The sequence below is a fragment of the Thermobia domestica genome, unplaced genomic scaffold, assembly GCF_964235325.1.
Source record: "Thermobia domestica unplaced genomic scaffold, izTheDome1.hap1.1 HAP1_SCAFFOLD_395, whole genome shotgun sequence".
NCBI lineage: Eukaryota > Metazoa > Arthropoda > Insecta > Zygentoma > Lepismatidae > Thermobia > Thermobia domestica.
In genome coordinates, this window is record NW_027656106.1 from 26,920 (window position 1) to 48,031 (window position 21,112).

The following is a 21,112-nucleotide window of genomic DNA, read 5'->3' on the forward strand; positions in this document are numbered from 1 at the left end:
TTCGAAGAGGATTTCCTTGAAATACAGTGCTGTTGTAGTTCTTGCCGACCAAAAATTTACAGATCATTGCACAATTTAAAATGTATCTCACTGCAATATCATTATTTTATATATAAAAGAAAGTTACAAGCATCTGTTTTATAGCAAAAACTTTATAACAGTCCTGTATTAGAAGACAGAATCCAGAAAACTCTGATTTACTATTTTTTTTTATTGGAAGTAGATTCTTACACATCTTCACTTAAAGACATCTATTCTTAAATATTGAATTTTTAATGCCACTAACAGAATATACAAGGTCTGGCTAAAAAAAAATAACGGAACTGGTGCCAAAAGTACAGTTTATTGTGACAAACTTACAAATTAGAGGTAATCCCTTTGAATATACCCCCTTCCCTCTGCGCATACACGTTTGCATTTAAGTTTCCATTATTGGAAGAAGTTGTGGAAATCTTCAAGTGTCACTGTCTTGAGAACCGCTACCATTTCTTTCTTCACTTCTTCCACTGTCTGAAAATAAGTTCCCTTGGGAGCGGATTTCACTTTTGGAAAAAGAGAAATCGCACGGTACCAAGTCCGGGAAATAAGATGGGCGTTCCAACGCTGGAATCCTCTTAGCTGCCAGAAACTGCTTAACGGTTAAAGCAGTATGAAAAGAAAAAACATTATCGTGATGCACAATCCATTCATTGTTTTTCCACAAGAGGGTCCTTTGTTTTCACGCGTTCTCCTTGCTTCCTCAAAATTTGGTGATAATATTGTTTATTCACTGTCTGACCTGACGGTACCCATTCAATTAGTAGGGGACCGTTGATTTTCTCTTGCGTACCGTGTTCATTCGCGGTGATGAGGGAGTTTTCCGGTGCATTAATTGGCTTTTCGTTTCAGGATTATACTGAAAGATTTACGTGTCGTCACCAGTGAAGATTTTCATTAACAAGTCCGGTTCTGCTTCCAAGCGTTTCATTGTGTCAGTGAAAATGCTTCCAGCAGTCTTTCTGGTGCTGCGTGAAGTTTTTGTAAGTTCCGCTTCCTTTCTTCCTTCCCTTTCCACGGATTGTGTCTTCGCCGACGGACGTCATCCCTCGAAACGTGAAGGGCAAAATGTCCTTAGATGCCGAAAGCCCAGAAATCTAAATCATCCTCCTCGACGATTGCACATCTCACTCTTCAGTCGCTGCTCACAGACTAAATCCGACCGAGAGCGGCAGCTCATGTATATAATCTGTTTTCGAAGACTCAAGGTTGCTTTGCGCGCATGCGCTCCCCACTGCATTACTGATAGGGTTGCCAGTCCTTTATTTTTTAGCCATTCCTCGTAGAAAACTATATACAGAAGTATACAACTAATAACATAGAGTTTAGAAAACTATTTGCAAATGTTTGAACAAAATATGTTCTTCCACCACAACGGCCTATGGTGAGTCCTATTTACAAAATAACACTTTCACCTTTTAACACTCACATTTGGAAAAGAGTATTAGTAGATCTTTTTCCCAGGGTAATTTTGTTAGTGAACTATACGCTGTTAATTTTGCAAAGAGAAAATGGAATTAAAAATTAGGTAGCATTAACTAAAGGGAATTTTAAAACAAAAGGGTTAAAAAGTTTAATTCGTGATATATCATGACACTGCGCCTCGACTTACGTAAATATATCATTGTGGGGCTCTTTGCGTAAGTTGAATTTTTATCATAGCCTTATATTTGTTGCAAACAAGTGTGAAAATGTACGAGGAAATACTGTTTAATAATAATGCAATTCAAAAACTCAATTAGGCCTAAGTAATATGTTTTATAAATTGGATACAGAAGCTTATATTCTTGCAACGCCAGGGGTTGAAAAATAAATAAATTAATAATAATAACAATTGATAATAGTTCAACAATAGTTAATTAATTAATGCCTCACTCACTAGATGTTATCAAAATAGAATGGAGAAATTTAACACTACTTCTTATTTCAGATGTAAGTACCATTCATATTCATACCGGAAATTTCTTTTGTATGTCGAATTTCCATAACTCAGGCACTATCTGTATTTATTTATAGTGATTTACCTTTTAGAATTTTTCATTCACTTTGTTATGTAGTTGTCACGTAGAAATCAGAGTATCCAATTTTTTTAGAGTTAGTCAATGGATTGAAATTTTGTAGATCATATTCGAGAGTGAAAGTTATTCTTTTAAGAGAAGATAGGAATATATCTTCTCTTATATAATCCTCAGTTATAATCCTGGTAATAAACTCGTAATTTCCAATTAAAAAAAGGTATCTGAGTTCTTACGAAATACTAGTTTCGTTTTTAAAATAAGTGCTCTATAATTATGGTAAGAATTAACGAATCTATAATTGAAGTCTTGCGCAATTTCCATCTCTAGTTTCTGACATGCAGAGGATGTTTGAATACATATACAGGGCTACAAAATTACGAAAAATATACGAGGGGGGGACAAAAAAAAAAAAAAAAAAAAACAACGGGAAATTCGTCATAACTTCTTTATTTCTTAACATTTTTACACCAAATTTTCATCACCTTCAAAGTATTGTCCATGGACCGCAACGCATTTCTGCAAACGATCCTTCCATTGTTCAAAACAGTTTTGAAAATCATTTATCGGGATCTTCTTTATGACCTCCAGCGATTTTTGTTTTACCTCCTCCACAGTGGCAAAACGCTTTTCTTTCATGTCACGTTAGTCTGGGGAACAAAAAGAAATCACAGGGTGCTAGATCCGGTGAGTAGGTAGGTGCACAATCGGCGTCATGCCGTTTTGGGTCAAAAACTGCTTTACGGAGAGGGCGGTGTGGACCGGAGCGTTGTCATGATGGAAGAACCATTTGCCTGTGCACCAAAGATCTGCCCTTTTCTTCCGGATACTCTCTCTCAATCTTTTCAAAACCTCCAAGTAAGACCCCTGGTTAACAGTTTTACCCGGGGGAACGAACTCCGCATGCACAACATCTCTGCAATCGAAGAAACAAATGAGCATTGTCTTGATGTGTGACTTCACTTGGCGAGCTTTCTTGGGATGAGGAGAGCCACTTGTCTTCCACTGGCTTGATTGCTGCTTTGATTCGGGGTCGTAGCCATAGCACCACGATTCATCACCAGTAATCACCTTGGCAAAAAAAAGTCAGGGTCCTCTTTGAGCTGATTTTGAAGTTCAACACATGCCTCAAGTCGACGCTCCTTTTGCTCGTCTGTGAGAAGGCGAGGGACAAATTTGACTGCAACCCTTCTCATGTGCAAATCTTCTGATAAAATCCTCTGAATTGAACTCTACGATATTTCAGATATCTCACAGAGTTGATCAATGGTTCGGCGACGGTCTTCACGGACGAGGGCATTGATTTTTTTCGGCGTTTTCGTCAGTTCTTGCCGTTGAGGGGCGTCCTGAACGGGGTTGGTCTTCAATTGACATTTCTTCATTTTTAAAACGTGCAAACCACTCGTATACTCTGGTTTTACTTAGGACAGCATCCCCATAAATAGTCTTCAGCATTACAGTAGTTTCCGCGGCCGATTTCCCCAACAGGAAACAAAATTTCACAGCCGCCCGTTGCTCTCGATAATCTGCTATTACGTTTTCGCCGAACTGGAAAAAGTTGTTTTATTAAACAAACTCTCAAGAGCGAACCGATGCACTCACAGCGACACAACTTCGCACACTGACGCAGGTGGCGTGGTCGTAACGGACAACTGGTACAACAATGGGTTCCCCCACTCCAGCACAATTCCCGTTTTTTTTTTTTTTTTGGGTCCCCCCTCGTATGTTTCTAGAGTTTTCTTATATGTGGCGCGTGAAGGTTAGTGGATTTTCTTGTCATGTCAAAGGATGATATAATTGTGTGTCAGCGAAGAAAAAGAATCTGCGCACTTCAAGAGTATAATGAGTATTCATAGCTAGCTAAGTGTGATTTAAATGGCTGTCGCTGAATGAAACAGAAAATGTTTGAGTGCAAATTTTTATGATAGCTGTGAATTCTACTTTCAGACTTAGTTCTTTGTAAATATGAGGGTCACTACGAAAGTTTTGAGATGTGAAGTAATTTACATACTTAAAATCAATTTAACAGTTACATTTTCTCAAAGTATTCACCATTACACTGTACACACTTTTGCATCCTCGAAAACCACTTTTGGAAGCAGTGTTGCCAGTCTTTTTCTTCAAGTGTTGAAAGTTCATTCTCGTAAGCCGCTACAGCTTCTTCACGGCTGCAAAATCTCTTCCCACGCATGCGATCTTTGATCCTGGGGAACAGAAAAAAATCACACAGGGCCAGATCAGGGCTATACGGCGGATGAGTCATAAGTTTGACCTCCGTAGATTCTAAAAACTGAATTGTGATGTTGGCCGTGAGTGCGGACGCGTTGTCATGATGAAGCAGGATCTCACGTAATCCAGTTCTTGGACGCCGTTCCCGAAGCTTCTGGAACACTTTTTTAGGCAAACAGTGGTGTACCACTGAGAAGTAACAGTCCTTTGTTCTTCAAGTGGAACAGTTGCAACATGGCCAGATTTGGAGAAGAAATTTGCGACCATCTTCTTCCCCACACTAAGGAGCTTCACTTTCGTGGGTGGATTTTCGTCTGGAAAGATCCAAACTGTAGAATGGCGTTTATTTTCAGAGTCAAATTAATAGATCCATGTATCATCACCAGTAACAATGTCAGAGACGCGTCAAGAATTCCCTCCATCAAATCTTGCAAGCATTTCTTCACACCATTCCACACGTATGCGCTTCTGCTGTTCCCTTTCGAGCTCCATTCTAGACAGCTGAGTACTGCTCACATCAACAAACAAGTGAAGGCGATACGGCCACGCCGATAAGCGAGGCGAGTGGAAACTTGCTTCGCTTCGTCGTTCTAGATATCACTACCGAACGCAACTGTTGGAATTCAAATTCTGTGCCACAACAATGCGTATCTCAAAACTTTCGTAGTGACCCTCGTATAAAATGATGTTTTAATTAAGTAATCATTAAACTTTAGTGGAAAGAATCACTACCAACTTATTTTCTTTTGTCGCACTGTTTGTAGGAGAATCCATGCCAGCATCCAATAATTATATTCAAAAATGTGAAATATCAGGATTTGTGTACCTTAGTAAACTTCATGTATCAAGGTGAAGTAAGTGTAGCTGAAGACCAGGTATCTTCTCTTTTCCTGACTGCTGAGCTATTGGAAATTCAAGGATTAGCAGGAGGTCTAAACAAAACCCTGGAAGGTAAAGAGGTACGTGAAGTGAAAGCCATATATAATTTATCGAACTTGTCACTAATTTATATGTGTATACAAACTTGACAAAAAGAAAAATTACTTTTTACGTGCTATTATAATAGAAATTATTCGTTTTGTCATTACAGGGTGTTAATGAACTATACGTACAAACTATAAGAAGTGATCGCTCCATTAAAATAAGAAAGAATAGAAATTCATGTACGTCTATGGGGATAAGTGCATAGTCTCATAGATAGAACCGTCTAAAAGCGTGAAACACACAGAATGTGACATGCGGTATTTCGAACACGAGGTAATATGGAATGGCTATCCATATTAGCGTAAAAAAAGCTAGTTATACTCATCCAAAGAATGCATATTTCAGCAATGTGAAGTGGGTGTGCGATGGATTCCCCACAGGGAATAATTCCGAGACTTGCTTCCAACAGAATTTTCACATATGTTCTTGACTTAAATTTTTGTCCACAATAAATAAAAGATAAGCGTTGATAACAGTGACTACAAAATGCGTTTGCGGGAAATTGGGAGTGTTAGGGACTGCCAGTTCCATGATTCTTTGTATTCAGAAAAACACGTGCTGCGATGTATTCTTTCAAGCTGATAAGTGTAAACAGCATGAAATATATCTTGAAATAATACATCGCAGCTCATGTTAAATTCCAAGCACGAGAAATCGTGAAGCTGGCTATCTCTAATATTCCAGACTTCCCACGGACGCATTTCGTATTCAGTGTTATCAACGCTTACCTTTTATATACTTGGACACACATTAAAGTCAAGAGCATATATGAGTATTCTGTTGAGAGTATATCTGGGAATCATCCCCTGTGGTGAATTCCTTGCGCGTCTATTGCACACTATTGACATGCATTTTTGGATGTTGTATGCGTGATTTCCTTTATACTATACGGTTTCTCATGTTCGAAATAACACGTATTGCAACATAATTTTTCGATTATTTTTCGAAGCCCCTAGTTTTGAAACTATACACTTTTTCTGCACCGGTCCATATGTTTTTATTTTGATGTGAGGAATCACGTTTTACACTTCGTTGGTATGTTTCGTTAAGACAGCAATTAAATTGAGGTTGCTGAGCCCTCTCACGGTGTTTATAGAGTTACGTCTCACTAACCATCAAATCACCCAACCAATCTTAAACAATCAGTCTCGTATTATTTCTTTTAATAATAGTAATTATATATTTTAATTAGCATTATACTCTGCGGCAGAGTTTTTTGTTTTGTATTCGTTACAATTTGCCTTACTTATTTCCATACGTTTCGCGAATACACTGCGATTGTTTTAGCAATCTGAATAGTCAGACATGGCTGCAAGGCATTCAATATAACAAAAAATAAAATGATGCTGTTTGTAACAGCTTTGTGTGTAAGACACCTTAAAATGTTGGTTGGTTTGGAGTTTAAAATCAGTTTAAATGCTTGAGCTATGTGGAACATGGATCCACAGCTTAACAGGTATCGAACCACATGAGCTTTCTGGGTGGCCTTGAGAGAAGGTGGTATTACTGTCAATATAACATCATTTAAAGTAAACAATTGATAAGACTGTCGTATATATTGATGAAAGATGAGAGTTTTCCTCTATTTAAAGCAAGAGGATTCAGAATTTCCTTCCATCTTGTGTTATAATCTAAAACCATTATTCAGTTCATTTTAAAATTCCGTGTTTATTTCGATAGTTTATTGGGCCATTACTTCGGCATGCATAAACGAAAGCTGCTTGCATTCAATTTTCTCAAAACTCACTCAAAAAGACTGAGCTTTTATTAAGTATAAGATATGGAAATCTTTTAATTAATATTATAAGAAGAATTCAGTTGTATCAAGTATATGCACAATGGAAGTCTTATTGTACCACATGTTTGGATGTCAGCATCGCCTAGAAATTGACTTAAAGGAGTATATTGATTAGTTATTAATTTATGAGCATATATTGAAAATCTATATACCTGATCCATCTACCAGTCGATTATATGTGTATAAATATTCTGCTTATTAATAAAATGTAACCAATATTTCTATATAGATTCAATTTTATTTTTATGAAGGGATTCGTAAATTGACTAATACAATATCGAACACAATTATAAGATTAAGAAAAATTTGATATACAGGGCAGCCCAAAAGTAGGTATATACCCCTGCATTGATCAAGTATAACATTCTACTTTATGGGTTTATTTGCTTCAGCTCTTCCGATGTTAGTAAAAGATGTTAGTAAAAACATATAAATCATATGGTCAGTACGGTACTCTATACCTATCTTCGGGCAACCCTGTAACTAATGGAAGTATTGTAACGTTTTTAATGTAAGAGATTAGTAATGCTGCATTACACTGCTTTCTTAGTAATTAAAATTCTTTTCTTTATAGTGTGAAACTGACAGTGGAAATTTTGTGTCTAAGCGTAGCTTCTCTTCAACACATAAAGAACATGAAATAGAACCAAAATCATCTTTCAGTAAGCGGCGAAAGTTGGATGAACCAAGGGACAATTTCGGAAAAAGTTCTAAGGAGCCTCAGTCTCTTTTAAGAAAGAGTGCAAACTCTAAGGAGCCTCAGTCTCTTTTAAAAAATAATGCAAAGTCTAAAGATTTTCAGTCTCTCTTAAAAACTAGTTCAAACTCCAGGGAGCCTCAGTCTCTTCTAAAAAATAGTGCAAACTCCACACCAACACTAAGTCACGAAAAACAAAAACCAACAGATATTGAAACAGAAAAGTCACAAGCAACAGATATTGAAACAGAAGATTCACAAGCAGCAACAGATAATGAAACAGAACAGGAGATAATACCAGTACCCATAAAAGTTGAAGTTCCAGAGTATATTGAGCCTGAAGATTCGTTTGAAAAACATGAAGAAGAGTTTGATGAAGATTCATACAACTCGTTTCAAGAATCCTTAAGCCAACAAGGATCAAGTGATCTGTTGCGAACAGGAGAAATTAGTAAGTACTAGGAACTTAAGAAGTATTGTGACGTTCACTTTTGCACAGTGGAAATTACAATGTAGTACGTTGGTTTTGTGTTCCTGAAAAGTGTTGGATATAATTTCAATTTTGTAACAATTTGCTCTTAGCATTATATGTAATCTTAAACTCGTAGAGAAGTAACACTTTTAAAGACTATTAAAATTCGGCCGAGAATATTCTAAGTACATTATTAGCTGATAAAATCAGATTCATACTTCTTTTCACATTAAATTTTCTACACTTTTCGAAACACCAAAATGCATTTAATGTTTCAACTTGCATATTTAAAAAGAAACTCTAAAGATGAGAACGAATTTGTAATACTAGGTACCGTATACGCTCGCGTAATGTCCGCTTTTTTTTTTTTTTTTTTTTTTTTTTAAACTAAGATCGCGGTGTTAAAATGCAGGTTGGACATTACGCGGATCGTTGAAAAAAAGAAAGAAAAAAAATGGATGTTTTCAGTCATTTTTTTCGAAGTAAATTTCATTTTGAACTTCCCACATAATGGTAATAATTAAATGAAAAGCAAATGAGGACCACTAATTGAATCAAATTTATGGCATTTAAAATCAATAAACAAATTATTTTTCTTACCTTTATTTTCTCCTCGAACATAATCTTCAAGCACGTCAGCACACACTTGATGTAAAGTCACAAACGCAACACAATTATAAATGTAAAAATATTAAAATTACTTGTAAGCAGTTTTTTCCACTCGAAAGAAACAAATGTTAATACACAAGCAGTTCTGGCACTTTTGTTCTTCTCTTGCTGCAGATCTCTTTCCGTTTTCTCCCGCAAACTCAACGACTTTTAATTCAAAAGCCTCTGTATAGCTGCTGTACTTCTCCATACCTTATTCTACTCACGCCACTTACTAGCAAGACAGTCGATCGGCACTGTTACAATGAATGAAAACAAAATTGAAATGCGCGATTCATTAGAGGAGGGAAGGAATGTCGGTGCAAAGCGAGCATTTCCTCGAAATCCAAGATGCAGGTGTGCAGAAATTTCCAAAATATGGTGGTTTTACAGGGTGTCTATTGGTCACGAAAGTTTTAAAGTCACGAAATCAGAAAACGGTCGTGCAAGTCAAGAAAAAATCACGAAATTTAGCTTTTGGGTGACGATATTTTTTTTATCAGTACAAATATAAGTACAGACTGAAAATTAGGTTTTATAAAACGTCAAAATTCACCACCAAAAATGTCTACGGTCGGCTTCGGGCGCTACCAAATCGTAAGCAAAGCTCGTTTCTATCACATGCATGAACATCCGGCCTAATTCGCACCCAATTCGCTCTTCAGAATGTTACGAAATTTTATGTTTGTAAAAAAAAAAAAAATCACGAAATTTCATTTTGGAATTTTAGTAGACACCCTGTTTTAAATATTCTTTGTTTCGCCATTTTTTAAAATTTTAGACTAGCGTGTGTCTCCGCATGTTACTCTCTACGATATTTTGCGTGTGTCTCCGCGTGTCACTATCTCATTTTCGATATTGAATTCAAGTGGATAATACGAACTGTTTCATGGTTCTACACTTAATAGTTTCGGAGATCTGATTTTGAAAAAGAAAAATCATTTCCCTCTTAGGGTTCGTATTTGGAAAATGCTGTCTAATCTGGAGCCTAGAATGTCTGAAGAACGTTATACAAATTTTCAAAATTCTACACCTAACAGTTTGGTAGATCTGGCGAACGGCAAAAAACAATTTGTCCCCCTTTCGTCCCTTAGGAGTCGTATTTCGCAAAACCCCACCTTATTTGCAGCCCAGGATGCAAGCAGTGTATTTATACAAAATTTCAAGGTTCTATGCATAATAGTTTCGTAGATCTGGGCAATAGCAAGAACTCATTCAAGTCCCGTATATCCTTTTGGAGTCGTATTATCCAACACCCCATCTCATATACGTGTATATTTATCGGATGTTCTGCCTGATACCGAGCGGGGCCTCCTTCAGTCGCTATAGGGAATCAAAAATTTCACTACATGGCAACGTCGTAAATTAACTTGTAATCATTAGCATTGCTCTATGAATCCATCAACCAGTGAGAACGATTGTAGTGGTGCTAGTGTTAACGTCTATCGACTTTAATTGCCATTTAGGAAGAATCGATGTAACTGATGAATTAATAGATCTTCTCTATGATTCATTATCTGCGACGTTGCCATATAGTGTAATTCGCATCTTCAGATGAGGAGCCGAAACTTATACAATTATATATATATATAGGCTCGGATCCAAGGGGGATCTATAGCCTCTCCCCCTTGACGCTCAGGTATACACTGGATAAAATGGGCTTCAATCCTGCTTTACATGGGATAAAGCGGCAAACTATGGTTTGGCCCCTCCCTTGATCATATCCTGGATACGCCACTGTATATATATATATATATATATATATATATATATCGCTTTATTTTGACTTATAGAATAGTAGAATGTAGTCCGTTGGCGCCATTTTGAGCACTTGACTATATATATATATATATATAGATAGATAGATAGATATAACGAAATATGAAGGTGTTCGTGGAAGTTCGAAGAAGGAAAGAATAGCTGAAATGTTCCATCTTTGAATGGGGAGAATGTGTTGATAAAAAGTATTCGGACACCTTCTCCACTTGGATACGTATTACAATAAAAGTGTGAGGGTAAAAGTCCATAATGTCACCTCTTTCTACCCCTACCCTCACCCCCATGCTGAGTTGGGATGAATTTAGACTTAAACAGAATTGGGAGTGTGCTGTTCAACGCAGCAACCCCGAAAACTATGGATTGGACACTAATATCGATCGTTTTCGATACTCAATTTTTCGCATAAATTATGACCCCTCTCCATTCCTCCTTAAAACAGTAATTATTCAAGATGCTGGGACACGAGTCTGTTTATTTTTAATGAAGGATTTATATACTGAGTTTTACCTTCTTAACTTGGCGACCTCATGAGATATTGAAGTTCTGCATAAATTATGACGCGCTGCCTCTTTAGGATATGCAATTTCATAAATTTAGTAATAGATGATCTTTGGGAGGCCTAAGGTTAATAATCGTGCCAAGTATCATTTTAATTAATTCAGCGGTTATTGCGTCATGCGACGACAAAAACTCACATTCATTTTATTATGCAGTTTTTGTCAGCTACTATTTTCAGTAATTTTGTAGTTGTGAAGAAATTAGTGTGTTCTTCGTAGATATCATTACCAAAAAATGTTTTAAAACTTAAAGAAAAATATATTTAAGTTTTGTACTATAGTAAAGTATTGTTGATAATGATAGACAATACTTTGTGTGCACAGTTCAAGTGCCATACTAATGACACATAGTATCCTCAAGTAGTAACTCGTCGAAGTATTTTAAAACTTCTATGAAGGTCTGTCGTCTCAAGAGATTCAATCATCGTCATTTTTTATATCATGATCACCTGGTTTTATAATTTCGTGTAGTGTATTGAATAGTATACATCTATCAAACTAGGCCCTACATAACACTTTGTACTACAGTTCAATAGTTTATGGAAAATCTAAGGGCATTTGATACATTTTACACATGGATACTATTCTCGAAGGTAATTATTACGATCGATTGGTTGGGAGTTTACATAGGAACTTCAACAGCGAGGCAATTTCTCCCCATCGTTAGATAAGCCAATGACCAGCATTGATGAACTGTCGTACTGAAAGAACATAAGATAAAAGATTAAATTAAAAAAAAAAAAAAAAAATTAGTTAGCTTATCGGCTAACTTAGATTACGATTAAATCATCACAATACGATTAAATTATTTGATAATCCATGACGTTCTCTGATACCTTTGTATACTGGAAATTCTACCTGGATATTTCGAATACTCAGAGGGACGATACACTTTACAATACGAACATCCAGAAGTACGACCGAATCAGATGAATTTGGCTATTTCGAGTATTGTTTATTCATAGTTGGTATATTGCCACCTCACTGCTCTACTGCAAAATGTTTTAGCTAAAAGTAGTAGGGGTTGGGGTGGAGATTATTAAGGATTACAACAAAATTATGGTCGATTTGTTGCAATCGAGATCAGCGCATGTGTATAATAATCTTCTCTTAGCTTAACGATAATTGCTGAAAATGTGAAACGTAAATTATACTTGTCGTGATCATATTTTGGGAGTCATTGAGTAACTAATAATAAAACGCTGGTGGTGCTGTATACAATATTGATCTGTAACTGACTTAATGGTGTTGAGTCTTTGCACAATATTTTTTTCTAGCTTATTGATGGATTTTTTTTTTAAATTGAACTCAGATTTTAATGGAGTGATTATACTGATTACTTTTTCAAAGCTGTGTAACGCCCTTTTTATTTTTCAAAATGAATTCCCATTATTTATAAATTTAATTTTAAATTAAATGTTATTATTAACCATTAAAATTACGTAGAGCAAGGAACATTTAAATACATTCGAAAAAAATTCAGAAAAATCAAATTAAAATTCGAGTTCATTTTAAGGAAAACAGAAGAATACGGTAGCTCCCTATAGAAATAAATCAATAGGTTAAAAAATTAAAATTATGTAGGTATTCAACACTGAATAGCGAATACACTTTATGAGGAGGTGAATGAATTCTCTCGAAACTAAACTGTGATCATTCTTCCTTTTCGTATTGAACTCGTGTTTGACCTACGGTGGGAGTACGTATATTTGGATCCCACTTAAAATTGTAGCTCCATGGCTTATATAACCTCGATGTTAAAAAGGAATATAAGGTTCCAAACTGGCAAATAAGAAAGAGCTTCAGAGGTTTCGACATGTTATAATTTACAGTTAAACGCTTCCTTTGAACAGTCTAGTACGGTTGATGCCACTCAGTTTGCAATACTTGAAAACAGTACTTTTTACCTAGAATCAGGGTGTCTACTGATACTGAAAATATTTGAAATACTGAAATTATAGTTGAATTTAATTTTGATACGGGAAATACTGAAATTTTGATTCACATACTGGAAAAATTGTGAAATATACAAATACTATCATTCTTTATAATCTACCCTAGATTTTTGAACTCCAAAAGTCCAGGGTAATAACAATTTTACATTGTAACTGGAATAGAGTAATACACAATTAGTTACACAAGTTATAATATAACTGAATAATACATTTATATAATACAAATAATGTTCTTGGCTCACTGTATGAGGCCTCCGAGCAGGTTGTCTACGGGCCATGAATTGAGGATGTCGGTCAAAGGAAAGTAGTGAAATTGAGCTTCATATTATGAAAAAGTGATTTTATAGAACAACAATAGTTAATGTAATACAATACAGTTACTGAAATAATAAATTGTGATTTTCCGTAATGATCCGGCGTTAAGACATGACGCCATCTCTTGGAGTTGCGGATAGTCACTATCTTTCCCCTTTCTACTAATACTGTTTTCAGTTTCTTTTGTTTTTTTTCTTTTTTTTTAACTTTTTGTTTTCAATACCTCACGTATAATAGCAATGGATTTATTTTATTATATGCAATGCTCCAAATACAGTGTACAGAGCTGCAAACTAGTCAGTAAAGTCAGTAAAAGTTTGCCCAATGATGGGAAACTGGGAGCCAGTTTTAATGCTTGATATGGATGTGGCACATTGCTTGTGTAAATATTTCAGCGCTTTCATGAGCAGCTACATATACCTAATCATTTGTATTTCAAAATCAAGGATAACTAAATTTATTAAAAATAAAATATTCATTTGATGGTATGGTATAACAATTACAAACCTGAAATCATTAAGAGTGTGATTATTCCTAAAGAACTTTAAAAAATCGTTGTATTAAGTACTGGCATTTTGCTGATAGTTATATTGAATGTACTGGAATTTTGAAATTGAAACTCAGTAGACACCCTGTAAGAATGCTTCTACTAGTTCGTTAAAGGAAGAATTGTGTTTTTCATCAAACAATGTGCAGATTACAGAAGATAGTAAATTCCGGGATAAAGTTATGAACTGGAAATAGTAATTTCTTATTTTTTTTAGTTTTCTGTTACTACATTTTAGACATAATACTCATCGTTGAGTTAAAAAAATACAGAAAATATTAGATTTTGGTTTTGGATAGTTTGATTTGGTCATCGATTTGGAAATACGTGAAGAAGTTCAGTAAATATGGCATAGGACAAGAAGACATGTTGAAGATAAACAGAATCAAAGTAATAGAATGAAGGTAAGTTCTACTGGGAAGTAAATTTATTTATTTATTTACTTTTTTAATTTCCTCAGTATGTATTGAACAAGTAATGGAGCAAGTTATATTGTTCTGCATCTGACGTATGAATGACACTTCGTCGCGAATATACTTGTTCTTGGTTGCTTTTTTGTATGCTTTACATAAACAGCTTGTTCCGCAAAGAATTTAACAAACCCAGCAGAAATATTCTTTACATTATAAGACAAAATCTTTATTGGGGGAACGAATAGTTATAGAGCTACGACTGTGGGAAATGTTTCAGGATTTCGGATATCAATATATATGTATGTGTTGTTGCAAATATGTTTTCTTAACGAAGCTTTATTCCAACATTATTTTTTAAAATATTATATTTAAATATTTAAAGAATACTTTATAGTATTTCTTACTGCCATAAGTTTTGTTTTTATTTTATTTATTTATTTTTGTAGTGTAATATCTTGTCCCTTTTTAACTCCGAGACTGTATAAAACGTGGACCTACTTTAAGATAACCTGAACCACATATAATTTAAACTTTTGCCTGGGCATGATGTGAAGAACCTTTATGCAAAATTTATTTCATGTGCATTACTAGTAGGGTTGCCATATTTCTAAAGTGATAAAGAACATTTTGCCCCTTTACCACTACGATGTCCCACGATATTTAGGTGTATGTACAAATTTGAAGTTCTGCTTTCACTGTATCAATATTAGTCTATTTCTTATATATGTCAATAGAGATTTACTTTGCGAAAAATATTCTCTCATAGTCAACACTGCAGTTTGATATGTAAGAAATGTAAGAGGCAATTAATTTGTAGTTTATGAAATTTTTAGAGGGGTCGCGGTGACTCAGTGATAGAGCGTTCACTTCTGGTGCGTGGGATCCTTGGTTCAACCCCAGTTCGTGCTAAGTGTGCTTTGCTGTGGACATACACCGTGTGCGTTGGTTTCCTCGGGGGGATCGTTTCCTCTCATTTCTTTCATTTTCATCATGACCGTCTCCTTTAGCCCGCACGGCATAACCCTGGGATGTAAAACTCCAATATTTCATTAAAGTTTTTAGAAGAAAATGCCTTTAAAATGAGTATACTTTTCTTCGTCTGGTGTAACATGCACTGCTTCTGTTTCCTTAACCAAATAGAATTCTCAGGATTCCCACGTCCTGGAAATCCTGGAAAACCTGGAAATGTCCTTGAATTGATTTTGTCCTGGAAACATCCTGGAAATGTCCTTGAAAATGCATTGCTATCCTTGAAATTTACACAAAAAATACTGAAGTCAGATTTTTCATATATATAATGAAGATTTTAATTGATTGCTATTCTTGGTTTTGTGCTGATAATAATTTGTCCTGATCCTGCATGTGTGGGTGGTTGATGGGCTTTCTTTCTCCTAACAGAGTGGTTGGCTGGAAGAATTTCTTATTTCTACGTTCATCCACTAATCTATCAACCTATTCTTGGATGCTGTCTTCACTAGCATATCCACCAGAAACTGTGCTTTGTACAAGTATGAATCCTCCATAATTAGTCTATTTTCACCCAATAGGCTGCACTCAAAGAATGTGATCAGCTGTTTTAGTATGGAAAATTTACTGAGCAGTTTAAAGATACACTTGCTGCGTATAAGTTCGACCCTGAGAGGCTGGATTGATTTTACACAAAACTGTTGGATGGTTCGGAAGAATTTAAAGATTTGTTGTTAATCATAAAGGAGCTTCTAGTTTTGTCTTATGGACAGGCTGCTGTCGAACGAGGCTACAGCGTAAATAAAAAACTGCTTATGAAAATAAGAAGAAACCATTGATCGGTTTGAGATTGGTGTATGATAACATTTTTCATAAGGACCTTACTTCAATCAACATCACGAAAGAAATGCAGCATCATGTCGTCCATGCAAGGCAGCGCTATATGGCAGAGCGTGAGAAAATAAGGACTGTTGAAAGAGAAAGTAAAGTGCAGAGCAAGAGGAAAGAGATAAGTGAAAATGTACAGCAGCTGCAGAGAAAGAAAAGGATTTTGATGGAAACAAGTAAAGCTTTGGAGACTGAAGCAAACCAGCTTGCACATGAGAGAAGTCTTGCTTTACTTTATTGACGAAGTCAGATGTTATCCGTAGAGCAGCTTCGCTAAAGAAGAAAGAGATTATGTCTATAGTTGAGGAAATCACACAACTCCTTACTCAGTTGAAAAACTTGTAATATAATTCCCATTTTTTTTCCTAATTATGTCTGTCACAATGAAGATGCCATGTACGAAAAATAGATTTTTGTTGTTCGTAAATTTGTTCGGTGCACAATTAAAATCTCATGTAGAAAGAATGAAAATACATGTGTTAGGTGTGTGTGGATCGGGTGGCTATAAAGGGGATTGGGAGGCAAAAAAAAAAAAAAAAAAAAAAAAAAAAAAAAAAAAAAAAACCAGCACTTTACGCTCCGCTTTGTATGTTAATAATGCACTTGCATTAATATTCCTGCATAAGCTACTGTACTTTTCATTTCACTGTTGAGAGTTTTGAACCTACAGTTATAATCCTGTTATACTTTTCTGTGTCGAAGTCCTGGAAAATTGGTGATTTGTCCTGGGAACGTCTGGAAATTTTTTTGGGAAGCAAAGTGGGAACCCTTAATTCTTCATGGAAATTATATATTAAGATCCTAAATTTTTTAACAATAATTATTTTTAAGGCATAAAAGAAGAAATCATGCCCGGGTTACATAGGACGATATCAGTTTTGCTCCTTCAAAGCCGGACGTTGGCAATCCTGCGCAAATATTGCCTAGAACATCCTACATAAGTACAGAATAATCTCAAGAAAGTGGCTACCATCTTTCTTAGCAAAGATGTCCTTTTACTCACTTAAAAATAAAGAAAGGCAATACTTTAGAAGCCAAGCAATGAAAATACTATTCCACTGAAAGTTTCCAGTAAATAAGTACGCAGTAATGTTTTATTATTATTACTAGGATAATTCAGAAAGTTATCATAAACAAAATAAATAAATAAACACTCAAGTACATTCTTTTACGTAATGTGAAAAATATATCTGTCCTCTATTTTTCAACATAATCGGCATGTAAATTGAAGCTCTTGCCATAGCGTTTTACCAGCTTATAAATTCCTTCTGCATAAACTCGGCCTCTTGGGAATTGAATCAACCTGACAGCATTTTAAAGATTCTTGTCATCAAAGTGCTGTCCCCAACTCACTTCTTCATATGAGTGAACAGGACAAAATCAAGCTCTACGAGGGATAATCAGACATTCATATTTCAATTGGCGCAAAAGGTTTTATATTCGCCGAGCACTGTAAGTTTTGGTGTTGTCATGCAAGAATACAACCCAAGATGTTAGTAGACCGCGACGTTGTTCTGGATGCCTCTTCTCACTTTCTTTAAAGTGTTACAGTAAACTTCAGAATCGATTGTTGTACCACGTCCCATGAATTCGACAAGCAAGACTTCCTTAGCATTCCAAAACACGGTGATATAACTTTCGTTGACAAATTTTATGGCCTGTCGTCGACTTGTTTTGGAGAAGTGGTAAAACTCCATGCTATTCGCATTGTTTTGCCTCTGTGTTCACATACGCCACCAAGTCTTCACCAGTCACTGTTCTGTTCAAAAACATTTCCCCTTCCGTGTTGTACTGGGAAAGAATATCTAAGGCACGGTGCATTCGACCAGTTCTGCGGATTTCCTTTAGAATTTTCGGCACCCACCGAGCACACAACTTCCAATGGCTAAATTTTCCGGTGACTCCGTTGTACAAAACAGTCCGAGATATGTTCAAAAGTTGTTCAGAAAGTTCCAAGATTGTGAATCACTGTTTCTGACAAACTTTATCATCAATTTTCTTGACGAGATCATCATTAATCACAAAAGACCTACCACTCCTCGATTTATCATAAATGTTTGCGCCATGTACAGCACAGAATTCACGATAGATGTCTGCAGCTGACAGACTTCTTGCCCAAAGAAATTTTATTACTCGGAGTATGTAGCATTTGACAGGATATTGTAATGACATCACACATTTTGTCACGTGTTAACCGACACACGCGGCTTTACGATGCTCTCATTAGCATAGCTGGAAGCATACTGAATCACAGATTGCGTGTTGTAACATTATGGCACTCCGCTTATTAGTACTAGCGCCACGCTACAACTGTAGCTGCTTTCCGAAATAATCTCGTATTTGACTTTACACATCAATCACAATTATCAAAATTAGTTAATCCGAAATTCAATCCAGGTGTCAAGATTTTCTCCATATCATACCCTAACTTAATAATAGTTAAATTTACTATTACCAGAACGCTCACTTTGGTGCGTGGGGTTCTTGGTTGGATCCCAGCTCGCTCGAAGTTGTTTTTGTGGTGGCCAAACACCAGTGCTTAGGGTTTTTCGAAGTTCTCCCGTTTCCTTCCATTTGTTTCATTTCACAGTATCATCCCTCTCCTCATTACCTTCTCCCTTAGCTTATGAACTTAAATGTAAAATGTTTTCATTGAAAAAAAAAAAAAAAGCTAGATAGTTGCTAACAGAGACATTTTCAAAGCTTATGAACTTAAATGTAAAATGTTTTCATTGAAAAAAAGTTATTCTTAGATGCTAACGAACAGACATTTTCAATGTAAATTATACTGACATTTTCCTTATTCAAGAAAAGCTCTGTATATAATCACAGGGAATATCATACCTTATTCTATTCATATACGAGAATAATAAGGACGAAGTTAAAAATTAATAACAATCTACATTTACACAATTCTCATTTGTTATCTATATATTTGATTTGAAGAGCTATATAAAAGTTGGGAAAAATTATAATATATTCTTATTTTACTTTCTTAACAAATGACGCAATAAAGGATATGCTTGCTAGTGCATCGGAATTACTAAATGCTAGAATTTCAGTTCTATCTGCTGATAGACCTAAATTATCTACGAATAAAGCTGTAAAGTCCTTTATTGAGATGCCAAGTAAGTCTAGGCTGAAACTGGTAGGATACAAAGGAAACCCTAAATATTTAACAGGTAGCCAGTTTCGTTATGAATCATATTTTATTTTTCTAAATTAGTGTATTGTTGTGCATTCATGAAAAAGAAGGAAGTATTATATAGTGGTAAGGGGATCATCAACAGTTTCACACTAGTTAGAAATTTACCTTAGTATTCCGTCGATGCACAAATGAATGAATCTTCTTCATCCTCAGGTCTTGAAGTATGCGTGAGGAAACAAAAAGTGAGGATGTGGTTTTGTGCATGCTGAGTTTTTAATTCGTAAAGTTGTTTTCCATGTTTACTGTGTAAAAAAGGAAGTCTGAAGAGTGAACTTGATACTGATTATTGAACTGTTCATATATTTGTAAAATATGATTTTCATCACGTACAAGTATTGGGTCGATGCATAAGTTCGTGCTCTTCTTATATTTTATTTTGCTGTTGTGTTAATTCAAATACAAATACAACATAGACATAACATATTCTACGACTGTAACAATACATTGCATACATTACATTCAAAAGCTTTCGCCATTTCGCGCGTTGTTTGACGAGGAGTCTCATGAAGCAACTCATTCAAGCGATTATGGTCAAAATCTGAAGGTTTTCCAGAATGTGGATCATCACACAAGTCAAACCGTCCTACTCTAAAGCGGGAAAACCATTTCTGTGCTGTTCCTTTCAGCAGTTGCTTCATTTCAGCATTTGCATTCACTGCACAAATTGTTCTCGCAGCTTCTGCTGCACTGGATCCTCAGTTAAACTCGAACATTTTATTACTACCCCATTTCGTTTTTAGTCTGCTAGGATAGCCGTGTGGTCTAGAAGGCTAGACAACCGACATATTAGGCATCGCGGGTTCCAATCTCGCCTCGGACATGTTTTTGTTGTACTTTTCACCTTGCATTTCATTGTAATCTTTCTCTTACATAGTGATTCGGATCCTACTTTATACTCGCATATAGCTTCAGAGGTGACACAGGACGTAAAATGGCATCACTCAATTTCGTTTTCCAAATACATCAATATTTTGTGACACTGCTGACATTTTACTATGTTATACTATCTGTGTTATGCATTTGAACTAAATTCATAGTATGAGACCCAGATTCTTTTATTACCATCTGTTGCCACATATCAGACGTTTCCATTGCACATTTTCAGCACACGTACCTCCAACAGTGTGCAACACTGTGCCACTACACTTAACTGATATGTTTGGTGATATTAGTGTATTTTAAATCTGTGCACACTTGTATATGGTACTATTTCAAATAAAATATTTTATGCTGAGTTGGCAACACTGCTTCATTTATAGCAACCCTGTTTGTGGTTTTCGATAGGGCATTTTGTTCTCATTATATTATGCAACTTTTGTTTTGATTGCTTTAACGATTTTCAAGATATTTACTTTAAACGTACTTAACTTCATGATATAATCTTTTGGAAATTCAAATTTTGAAGCCCCTAGCTCCTATCCTTCTGGTCCATAGCATCTTAAATTTTGCACATTTTCATTTCTCATGATGCTCTATCAGATGTGCTATGTGGCGATCAGATTTTAACGACAACTTGTGGGATCCTCCCATGTCAGCTACTCCTAAAACTATGGATTCGACACTAATATTAGTCATTTTCGATCATTTTTAAATGTTTATCCCCTC

The 21,112-nt window shown here is 35.6% G+C and overlaps 1 protein-coding gene across 1 annotated transcript in view; it reads left to right on the forward strand.

The window, feature by feature from the left end:
* LOC145676824 (uncharacterized) overlaps positions 1 to 21,112 on the forward strand; it is a 62,006-nt gene that overhangs the window by 9,015 nt on the left and 31,879 nt on the right. Inside the window, exons 3-4 of the mRNA XM_081747604.1 lie at positions 5,045 to 5,239; positions 7,637 to 8,210. Of these exons, the coding sequence (XP_081603730.1) occupies positions 5,045 to 5,239; positions 7,637 to 8,210 (769 nt within the window). The remainder of the gene's footprint in view (positions 1 to 5,044; positions 5,240 to 7,636; positions 8,211 to 21,112) is intronic.